The 11971-nt window shown below is 32.5% G+C and overlaps 2 protein-coding genes across 2 annotated transcripts; both read right to left on the reverse strand.

Moving 5' to 3' along the window:
* Nucleotides 1-145: 145 nt before the first annotated feature.
* On the reverse strand, nucleotides 146-3439 carry LOC104770847 (two-component response regulator-like APRR5). The gene is made up of 8 exons (XM_010495307.3): nucleotides 2784-3439; nucleotides 2349-2510; nucleotides 2124-2254; nucleotides 1827-1955; nucleotides 1615-1741; nucleotides 1324-1522; nucleotides 632-1229; nucleotides 146-531 (listed from the first exon to the last, which is right to left on the reverse strand). The coding sequence occupies exons 1-8, from the start codon at nucleotides 3025-3027 to the stop codon at nucleotides 436-438; spliced, it is 1686 nt and encodes a 561-aa protein (XP_010493609.1). The 5' UTR covers nucleotides 3028-3439; the 3' UTR covers nucleotides 146-435.
* A 3004-nt stretch (nucleotides 3440-6443) lies between these two features.
* On the reverse strand, nucleotides 6444-8128 carry LOC104770848 (uncharacterized). The gene is made up of 6 exons (XM_087506157.1): nucleotides 8007-8128; nucleotides 7826-7923; nucleotides 7452-7508; nucleotides 7313-7336; nucleotides 7075-7228; nucleotides 6444-6757 (listed from the first exon to the last, which is right to left on the reverse strand). Exons 2-6 carry the CDS (start codon nucleotides 7882-7884, stop codon nucleotides 6710-6712), a joined length of 342 nt encoding a protein of 113 aa, XP_087362283.1. The 5' UTR covers nucleotides 7885-7923; nucleotides 8007-8128; the 3' UTR covers nucleotides 6444-6709.
* Nucleotides 8129-11971: the final 3843 nt, after the last annotated feature.

Raw genomic sequence — 11971 nt, forward strand, 5'->3', positions numbered from 1 at the left:
AAAAGGGAGATTTATTTGGTCTTGAGAGAATCATGTGATTGGTCACCAATATCAGTGGTTCAACATCCACTTCCAGATTCGTAGACGTGTGTTGTAATCAAGAGTTGGTAAGGCACGAGGCTATCAACTATTGTATCTTGACTTGTTTAGTTGGTAAGGCTGAGCTTTGTCCATATTATTTAACTCTTCTTGCAAGCAAGTTTACACAACTACAATCCAAACGTATGTAGTAATTACAAATCTAAGGGTAGATCCTAACTAAACTCAACAACAAACTCAAAAGCTGCAAAGTACACACAAGAGTGTCACCAAATCTAACACCCCACTATCTACGTGGAATTAGTGTACAAGAACAGCACCTGTATCGGAGAAAACAAAATTCCCCTAGTTGATACAAAATTGAACTGTATTAATAATGTATATCAATTTGTTTGATCACTGAGGAGCCTCTGTGGATTGGACTTGACGAACGAATTGCCCTTTGATTCGGGGACGTTGCTCTGCCAATTTCTTCCGGCTCTCGTAACGGACCTGTAACGTAATTCAAAAGCCGTTAGTATCACTCTTCTCAACAAAGCCGTTATGAGTTTATCATCTATGTGATGAAACATCAGAGTTAGTTTATTTATACCTTTTTCTCAAAACATCTATCTTTACGCTTCATCCGGAATTTGGTTAAAGCAGCTTCCCGTTGAAGAGATTGCTGAAGTTTCCCAACTGACGACGAGTATCCGTCTTCGTTCTTCTTCTCAATGTGATTGCCTATTGCACTATGTTCGGTTGCAGAAGAGACGTATCTTCTCTCATCTAGGTCCATGGAACCATCCCGCTCTAGCAAACCCTCGGGTCTACCGTTGAAAGGGTGAAACATGGAACTGTATTCATGCGGGCTAACGGAACTAGGACTTGGGGAGACTGAAGCAGGAGCCATTGCAGATGCATACGCTGTGTTAGGACCCCTGAACTGTATGTTATTGATGGGCATTGGTGTTGGGTAAGAGCTTTGTCCAGGCCAAGAATTCATCTGATTGCTAAATGGTGGACCTGGTGAGTCTTCTCCAGTGTGAAAGCAGGCATCGTTTCTTCTTGGAGCAGTTGGAAGCGGTTCAGATGAATTGTATTGGTTGAATATCACAATATTATCATCTTGACTTGGCGCGACGTTCTTTCTTTGATCAGGAACCACCGGAGAGGCTGAGCATTGTGTCTGCAGTGGTCTGTGTACGTACCTGTAACAAGAACATAGCGACATAGTAAGTAGAAAGAACGAGCAGCTATCGAGAGACTGACAGAAGGACGAAATCAGAAAACTAGACTACTAACCGTGAGAAAGCCGAGGCACTAGAAGGATGAAGAGAGGGTCGGTCTCCAGAAGATTGGTTCTCGGAAGAAGCGTTAGGTCTTCTTAGAGAGAGATCAAGCTCTATCCGAGATTCGTATTGTGCAACAGTTTCTTCTTTGTTACGTTGTCCAGTTCTTCTAAAGGATGCTCCCATGAAGTCGATAGCTTCTTTAGATGAGTCTGTAGAATCAACAGAAACATGAAGGGTTAACTAATGATACTGATGGAACTTTTTTGGCTAGCTCGCATAAAAGATGAAAGCACTCGCTTACTCTGCATCTCATTCGCTAGAACTGTCTCCCTAAACTGAGACTTTGCGCACTCCATCTGTAATGAGTCTCTCGCGTTGACCTCCACGTCTGCACTCTCACCTTCCATCTCAGGTCTTGTACACGAGCTCTACAAGTACAAAGATTAGGCAAAAGGGTTTAGAAACAAACACCAAGGAACAGAACCAAATTCACACATGGATCAGCAGACTAACCTGAGCATCACCACCATTCCCAATTACAAGATGCTCATCTCTCTTTCCGTTTGAATTGTTTGCAGAGGCACCCTCGGGTTTCTGTTGTCCAACACTCTCATCCATTGGAAAGCAATCAGGAGCTAGTGACTGTCAAGATGATCAAAGAAACAAACAGAGAAAACAAATCTGAGAACTCAATTATCTTTTAAGACAACGAAATTTCCCAGAACTTATATAAGAACGGGTTTAAGTTGTATAGATTACTCAGAAGACATAAGCTTTAAACATAATAAGAAGATGGATATGAAAACATACAGTTTGTCGTCTCCAAACATGTTGCCAAAGATTTCTCAACTCATTCCTCCTCAACGGCTTAACAAGATAATCCGCCGCACCTCTCAACATACACTTATACACAGTATTCACAGAGTCCTGTGTCGACATCACTGAAATAAACAACAACACCACAATAAGAACGAAATCATCCCAATGGATTTAAAGAAAGGACTGAAAGCAAGAGTTGTAAAAATGTCAACGTACTTATAACAGGGATGTTCTTGCAAACATCATGCTCCATGATGAGTGTGAGAAGAGCATATCCAGATATTGAAGGAAGATCAACCTCTGTTAATATCAAATCAACACTCTCAGGCTTTCCTTTTAACATCTCCCATGCCTTTAAGCCATCAGGTACAGCAGCAACTGATAGATCATACACACAAAATAAACCAACCTCATTAAAATCAAACCTTTTGAAGCTTGTTGTAGCAACTCCAATTATATACACTCTAGGTCAATCTAGTTTCTTAGACAAGCATCTATGTTTGTGTCCGAAACTAAAAGATTGCAAAAACCGACACAACAAAATCGTTGACTTTCTAATTTTGACTCCTAAATTGTAACATTCCAAATCATTCATTTGTCGAAATCAGATTCACTGCTCAATATCGAATCCTCAGAAACACAGAAACTGACCTCTGTAACTACATTTCCTGAGAAGAGCAGAGATAATCTGTCTAGTCGAATCATCAGCTTCGACGAGAAGAACTCTCAACGCGATTTTAGGAAGAAACCTCTCCCACTTCACCAAACCATCACCTCCTCCGCCTTCGCCGTCTCTCTTCCGCATCTTCCTCCGTGATAACTTTCCTCCGCCGCCGCCGCCAGCCTCAACTGCTTTCTCCATCGTCACTTCAACTACTTCCACGCTACTACTCATCTCCACTTAAAAAAAAAAACCTAAATCGTCGTCGATTGAATAAGCAAAGTTCTCTCAAGAGAAGAGAAGAGAAGAGAGAAGAAACAGTTACAAAACAAATCAAAAATATTTGTTGAGTGGGAGAGATAATAAAAGAGACAGAGAGAGAGAGCAGAAGAAGAAAAATAAAAATATTATTCTTTTATAGTAATAATATTATATTTGTGTGGAGAAAATGAAAATATCTAGAAAAAATCTAGCGAATCTTTTAACGGTTGAGATTTAAAGCGGGTGGTGAACCGACCATGATCTAACGGTGAACCGATTCGAAACAAAATATCTAGTATAGTTGGCTGACGTGGCCACGTTTGCCACATCAGCAAAATACTGTACTATTATATATACTAGTTCCAAAGAGATCATCCAATACGCCAAATAACCTTTTTTTTTTTTTCTTCTTCTTATAATAGGAGGAGGTGTGGTCTGTGGTGGCTATAAGTCTTTGGTTTTTTTTTTTTGGCTCTGTGGTTCATATTTAAAGTTAGGAATATTTTTATTTATCGATGTGAGAAGAAATATGTACTGAATTGCTTGTTTTTATCAATTTAATGAAGCTATCTCTTTACGTAATTAATTACAAATGTTTGAAATTATTTTATTTAATTAGATTTCAACATTCAAGTTTGTTGTGAACAAATTGGTCTATAAAAATCTTGCTCGTGACTTTTAGGATAAAATCGAAAAAAATCAATCCCAATAAAAAAATATATATCTAATGCAAGTGGCGAAAAAAGTATCTAAATATTCAATTTATCTATTAAAAAAAAAAGTAAATGGTTTATTGTTTTGGTACATAGTTTTGCAATTCAATTATTTTATATAACAGTTTTATTATTTATTTTTAAATATAATACAAATATTTTAGCTTTTTTTCCTTCTCACAAAAGAAATCAAGGGCACATGGATGGATTATAAATTTTGTTATCTGAAAACATTAATTTATTTTCTAACTAAATAATAACAATATTCCATTATTTCTATAAAAAAAATCAATTTATTGGTAAAACATCAAATTTATCAAACCAGAGTTTTCTTATAGGTCAATTATTGCAAAATCTGAAAATGTCATTGAAGGTTTAATTTTAGTTTTGTAAAAATAATTTGGACGACCAAACTAATAATTATTATATCATCTCTACTCTATTGATTTAAACTGTTTTAGTGAATTCTTCCAGTTTTTCCGGTCATTTTTTTAACATCGCCCATGTATCGGAGCCACCTTTTCCGATCATTCACTTTTGTAAATTGTTTTTTAGATATTTAATTTATTTAAATAATGATTATCGACCAATAGTTTACCAAATTTTATCAGCATTTTTGGTTTTTTTCCTCGTTGCTTATTGTTTTGTTTGCGTGAGTGGATTAAAAATCAAATGAAAGAACAAACACACGAGTATACGACGGGTCAAGGGTAGGGACAAGGTGATTAGAGTTTTTAGAAGTTTATTTTTATTTTTCCGCGGCTAGATATTTTCTAGTGTGAGATAAGGCACAACACAACAACAAAGGGACACTTGTTTAAACTTCGTGTTCTCGGTGGATAGGAATAAGACACGTGTTTGGTTGTAATCTAACACTGTTAATGGTAGCTGTCCGAAAGACTACTAAATATCTTCTTTTTCTTTGTCTCCTCACCCGCCCGCGAGTGTGACAGATAGCTTCTACTCGCTCTCTCGTTCAGTCATTCCACTCACGTCCGTTATAATTATTCCATTCAGGATTATATTTTTTTTTTTTTTTTTGACTTTCTTTGTTATTGACCAAAACTTATTAGTAGAATACTAGGTTAATAGAAAAGAACAATTAGTGTAATGCCTGACAGGCTGACACTAAGGATCATAGATTAACAAATCAAATCAAGAAAATGGTTATAATATAGCCAAGGGCCCAAAGAGCTACGAATGATTCTAATATATTAGTATCAAGTTATTGTCATTATGTTTTGGCCGGTGTGTTAATACTTAATAGTTAATACTGACCAAAGATTAAATTTAGTTTATTTTTAATTTTTGAAAATTTAAGGTATGAGAATAAGATTCGAAGTCACAATCCCATTATTTATCAACCCTTAAATGTGATAAAACACGTTTTTACAAAATTTCTTACTCAGCAAAATGTATAAAAGGTTTTCTGAAGTCGCAAGTTCAAAGCTGCACTTGAACTCATAACCACCGGCTTTTGATTCTATTATCAATACTTTACTTATTTGACAAACTGCAACTATTTTGAAAATACTTTTTAGTTTAATAATCATAAAGATATAAAATGTGGGGTGAATTTGAATTTATAAACTATATATGCACATGATGATCTTGAGACAAAAGCTTAAAAACTACTTTAACTCGAACCTATGATATTCAGACAGGCAGATAACCACAATTGACTTCTACTATATCAGCAGCATATATGGTTTTTTTTTTTTCTCACAAGTCACAGGTATAAGAAAAAAAAGAAAATGTTCGATTTAGTTGGATGACATAAATCTCTACGCGCCAGTGTGTAGTAGTGGAGCTAATGACTTTTGGTTTAAGGAATAAAAATCTAAAGATATTTTGGCCTAACTTACACTAAACATGCGATATCCTTTTTTTTGAAACAGATATTTATTTTTTGTCTGCAATGATATTTTCGTCCTCTCCTTTTTTGTGTGGCCAACTTTGATATTTTTTATTTCTTTTTCGTTCTTTACAGTCTGTGTAGTGTGTAGGATATTTTTCTTCATTTTAATTAGGCCACTTTAAAGATATTTGTATATAATCATGTGGCTAATGACTTGTCAATTTATTTTCTGAAAAAAGCTAAGCTAGTTGATATTAATGAGCTTCAAAACATTTACAAGCTTACAATAATTATTTTTGGTTTATATTGCTTTGAAACAAATGTTGCAAGACAAAAGATCAAAAGCGGTTTTAACGACAACTATTATTTGGGTAAACTAGCTTGGAGCAAAAACAGAATGTTAATGACAAAAAGAGCTTCAAAACCACAATTGGAGAGAATCTCAAAACTTTAGGATATGTTGTGATTTGTGAATCCCTCAATCAATAAATAAACAAATCCTTAGTCGGAGTATGGAAACCATCTATGAAGAATGAGATTTGTGCTTTTCTTCGGCATCAGATTGAATAAATCACTGTCTTTTCCACTAAGAATCTTATAAGGCTTATTAGACCATGTCTAATGGAGTAACCCATCTAAATTGCTTAAAAATCAACTAATCATTTAATTAATATTAAACTAATCAAAGCAACCCACTAACAACTTAAACCAAAATCATTCTTTCACTAGAGAACTCTTATCAAGATTGCTCAATTATTAAAATTAAAACAATTGTTTATTAATTATCAAATTGTAATAAATTATTAAATAAACAAAAATAACAAAACAGTTATTTCAATTACTTATATTACATAAATATATATATATATATATATATATATTTTACAAAAAAGAACTCATCAAGAACAAAAATTATGAGATGATAATTTACAAGAAAAATACAACATTAAAATGTTTAATTAACCAACTTTGGCAAGAACTTCATTCAAAGCAGAGACAGTCTCAGCATCGTGAAACTTTTTATCTTCGCCGCATAATCCAGCTGCCAAGAGAATCGACCATAAACAAACTTTTGATCTGATTTTCAATGCCAATGAAAAGTCTCTTGTTTGGTCTGAGTTATCTGTCCCAGCTGCTCAACATAACAATACACAATGTTGTCACCATAGAAAATAAAACAATTTTAATTAGTGTTATTTACTGTCTAATGACTCTGTGTAAGCTATAAGTACCAAACCAATCTCAAATCCAGATTAAACATTCTTCTTCTTCATTCCCACACAGAACACATGCTTGATTATTATGAACTCAATCAATTCTTATATAAAAAATGATTAAGCAGCCACATTGTAATCTTACAACAATGTATCTAGATATCTTAACCTAATTTACGTTTCATAATAAAAATGAGAATGGTAATCTTTTTGAAAGATTAATAAGTTAACTTACAAAGACCACCAGAAAGAGGTGGAGGAGAACCAACTTTGATCGGATTAGCATCAACAACCTGAACAACTTTGAGTTATTTGTAATCAGATTCTTCTCCCTCTGATTCTTCAACTTCATCATCTTCTCCTTCTTCTTTCCCTTCTCTTCCTTCAGCCTAACCAAATATAACTCAAAAGCATTGATTTGGACTATTTAAAAATTTAAGATAGAACTTGTGCCCACATTGTTATTTCCCTACCTCGTCCTTAACATCATACTCGTCCTGTCAAACAAACCAAACACATGAACATTTACTACTGCTTATGAAAGAAATTTGTTTGTTTGTTCTACAAATAACTGACTTGAACTAAGAGCAATGAAACCAAAGCTAGACTTACTTGGCAGATGATGCACTTTCTGTCTTCAGCTGGGGTATTCCGTAGACAGCTTTTGATCTGTTTTTCATTAAGTCCAGTGTTCACATACCCAATTCTATCACCAAGCTTCAAAAGTTGTTGTTTTCCAAACCACAAAACAATGACAACACACACTCAAGAACCTAAAGACATCATCAGCTTCTTGTACTTGTACTTTGTAAAGAAGACACCTTAGTTACCTCGTATAATCATAGTTATCAGCTCTATCTCAAGCCAAAATATTCAATAAACAATTGTAGATTGTCGAAAACCAACCTAGTACAACCATGAAAAAAAGAAGACTTTCATATGTAAATACAGAGCAAAAAATCAACAATAGAAAGTGAGTGAGTAACCTGATCAATGCGCCCCAGTATAATAGCTGTAATTGAGAGAAAATCAACAATAGCTTCATACAAATCGATAGTTTTGCAATCTTCTCTATAAATCCTATCTGTAATTGAGAGAAAATGAGAATTTCAAACAAGAAGTAGAAATAGAAAACGGAAAGAGAAAGTGAGACCAGAGAGTTTAAACCAAACAGTTGGCAGGGAAATAAATGTTTAGAGTCAATATGGATCCCAAGCCAATCCAAGGTTGTACCAGGGAAAATCCCGGTAAGGTTATCCCCTTCCAAAATGATGAATTCAACACAATATGACTACAAAAAAAAGTGGACAAAGAGTCTTCACTTACATAGAGTTCAGGTGATTGCGAATTTAATTTCTGCTAATCTCTCTTTGCTGTGATGGTTATTTAAACAATTACATTATGTCAATTTAAGGAATGAACATGTATGTGTGCGTGTCCACGGGTAAAAAGATGCACAATAGAACATTTACGTTTTAACAACGATTTCTTCTCTCAGGCTTGCAATTTTGTTCTGAAGTTTTGACACCTTCTCCTTAGAAACAATCTCTGCTTCCATCAATCTTTCTCGCTTCTCAGCCTATAAACAGCCATCAGATTTTTCTTCTTCTTTCTAAGATTACAACATATCTAGTTCTATCACATTGAACATAGCTGCATAGGCAATACCCAATAAATATACAATAAATCATTAGTATCGTACTATATTTGTATTTCACCTAATAAACTTACTTACTCAATAAACCTATTTACTAAACATTAGTAAAATTAGAAACGTAGAGAACAGAAAATTAGAAAAGGCTACAATGAAATATATATAATTATATGGAGATGTATTTTTAGTCAAGTGGTTAAGTCTACTTCGCTTTTTTATTTTTATTATTTACAAATGAATGATATTTTGTCATGTGAGAGAATGTATTAAATACAAATCCGTAATTTTTTTATGGTTTTTATTTTATAGTGCAACTACGTATTGAAAGATATTACTCTAGAAGATTCTTGTAAAAAATAAACATGATAATTTTGGTTATCAAAAAGATGTTTTAAAGGAGAAGTACATGAATTAATGTAGTGTCTTGCAAAAATTTGAAAGCACACTACAAACAAGTTATGTAGGGTTATAGTTAATAATTTCTTTAAAATATCGCATTATTCAAATCTCTACTACTGTAAATAATATACTTTATAAAAAAATTGTAATACATTTTAAACACATAATTATATAGAAATTGAAGTCAAATGTAATAAAAATATTTTTTAAAACGTTAAAAGTGATAATATAAGGAAAATTTTAATTAAAATCAAGTATGAGAAGGAGAATCGTGTAATAAGAATAGTATAATATTTGAAAATTAGTTGCATACAATGACTATAAATTAAATACATTTGTATATGTAGAATCTTGTGGATATAAATTATATTTCACTTAAGGTTTATGAAAAATTAAAATTTTAGTATATATCCAAATAGCGTGACATCTTCGTTCAAACTTGCGTGAGTTGAGATTTGTAATAGTAAATTTGGTTTTTTTTTTTTTTTTTTTTTGCAATTATAGGGTTCATTTACAAATTCATTGAGTTTCTCATATATAACATTTATTTAAGAAAGTTTTTGGAAAAAACTATTCTTGCCTATTTGTCTTTTTGGAGTACTCAAAGTATGTAATTAAACGTTAGAGTATTCTCCATTTGATATGACTAGAGGTCAACCTAATTTCACCGCTATTATCCAAATTATGAATTTGATGTTTGTCATTTGTTCGTAGTTTCCACTATTCACAAAAGTGGTTTTTTTGACGCTAAGAACATCTAACATATATAAAAATATTGAAATATACTAAAGTTCCCAAACATTAAAAGACACTAAAGTTCAAAACAAAACTAGAACAAATTTCAAGTTTATAGCTTCTAGAAAACCCAAAAGTGGACCAAATTACACAAAATTGGATATTTCTAATGAAAATCCAATAACCAAAGACCAACAATTTGTGATTTTCTAAATAGAATTTGCAGTACTTCAATGACAACAAAATTTTTTGTTCACAAGTTAAAGTTCATATATCAGTTTCCTCTCCCGGTGTATATCTTTGTCATCTCGTTTGTCGTTGCTTCAAACCTTGCCTTATTGGTTTTGTAGAGGTTGGCAAGATTTTTATTGACTTTTTCCTTATCATCCACTTCTGGTTCAATCAACTTCTGCACTATTCTCTTGTAAAAGCAAGTAGTCAGTATTGGTTGCCAATATGTGGGTGTCAACACTTTTAGGTAAATGCCTCTTTCATCTGCTATGTTTGGGTGGTAAATTTTTGTGGCGAAACTATTCTTTGGGGACTTATATGGGTAATCACATGGAAAACGAATACTCATTTTAAACATCCCTCCTTGATATGTGGTATTCACCGGTCCGATAAGTGTAGCCTCCCAGTGGTAAATGTTGTCATCAACAATTCCTGCTGTGGCATTGGTCGAATAATCGTGGCTTAGACTTTTCAAGGTGTTCCTTTAGATAGAGTGAAGAATATTGTGACATTTATAAGAAAAGAAGGAAATAGGATTTGTCTAGGCTGGGAAAAAAATTTTATGTTTCCGGCAGACAAAAATTTACTTGTCACAAAAAGTGATATTTTTGCCATACAAGACAGTTAATCAATTAAAAATGTCAGTCTTATTCATTCTTTTATCACAAAACTAATAATATATTAGTTTTATTCAATGATGTATTACAAAATTTAGAAATTTTTACATTTGCTCAATTTACACAAGATAATATTTTACATTATTATTCATCAATTTTATCAATTTAATCAAAATTCAAACCGCCAAATTTTATTAGTATATTATGGGTCTGAATGGTAACCGCGGTCAGAGCAGACAAATTCATCTTCGGATCAGACCGCTCTGTTTTAAGTGTGGACAACAAACCGCTGCGGTCAAATTTTATTTGTAAGCAAAAGTTGGTCCGCTGCAGTTTTGTCTATGTTTCCTTTAGACCGCACCACTGCGGACAACATTTAGGTCGTGAATGGTTACCACAGACCGAGTGATTTTTTCCGTTTATTGTTATGTCCACACTTTGTTTACCATTCAGCTTTTGTCCTTAGAAAAGTGGACTAAAAGAAATATGAAATTTTTTTGAAAAAGCAAAAATAGACAGATAAACAGAAGAACCGCAGTTGGGAACAGTACATGTACACAAGAGGAGCGGACAAGTCCACAGAAAAGTGGTCTGCTTTTGACTAACCATTCAAATATTTTTTCTTTTGAATTTATTTTTGTCTTATATTTTCTCTCTATAATCGGGAAGAACCAAACTGCTTTCACCATTTACTCTCATATTTTGCTACAAAATTTCACTACAAACTGGAAAACACACAAAAAAATCTTCTCAACATTTTTATTGTTTGTTTAGCTTGTTTATTACAAATAAAAAGTTCTAGCATTAATCAAGGTAAATAATATCTATTCAGATCATGTAAGTTTATCTTATATATTCACTTATTGATTAACTGTTTTTTTTTTGCTTCATTATAGTGATGTCTTTTAGGAGAAAAATACAAACAATGATTCTCAACCTTCTACACAAACACGGGAAAATATCTATAAAAATATTGTTTGATAATTTTTTCAGAAAACTTAAAGTTCGTTAGCTTATTTTATGATACATAAATGCTTTAAACTATTTAAGTATAAAATTTACCAATGAGTAGCCTATTGTGAATATTTTTGTATCAATAGTTTATAAGTTCAGAAATTAAAAATATTGTCAAATATTTGATTAATGGTTCAAAAAATATATTTTAATAAATATAACTAACACAGATTAAATTTTTTTCACTTTTTATTAAAAATATGACATATCTAGCCTCAATATTAAAAAAAAAAAATAATGTATGTTTGGAAATTTAAATGAGTTAATTATTGTGAATTTTCATCTTTAATTAGTTTACAATTTCATAAATTAAAATATTGATAACATAATATTAAATAATTGATGTATATGTCTAATAAAATTTTAAGTTAATATTGCTAAAATGAAAAACTAGAGTTAAAAATTTTCAAAATATGACATATCTAATACTAAAAATCAACAATTAGAATTAATGATATATATATGCAGAGAGCTGAACGTCG

Source organism: Camelina sativa, chromosome 20 (genome assembly GCF_030686135.1).
Source record: "Camelina sativa cultivar CO46 ecotype springtype chromosome 20, ASM3068613v1".
In the NCBI taxonomy this organism is placed as follows: Eukaryota; Viridiplantae; Streptophyta; class Magnoliopsida; order Brassicales; family Brassicaceae; genus Camelina; species Camelina sativa.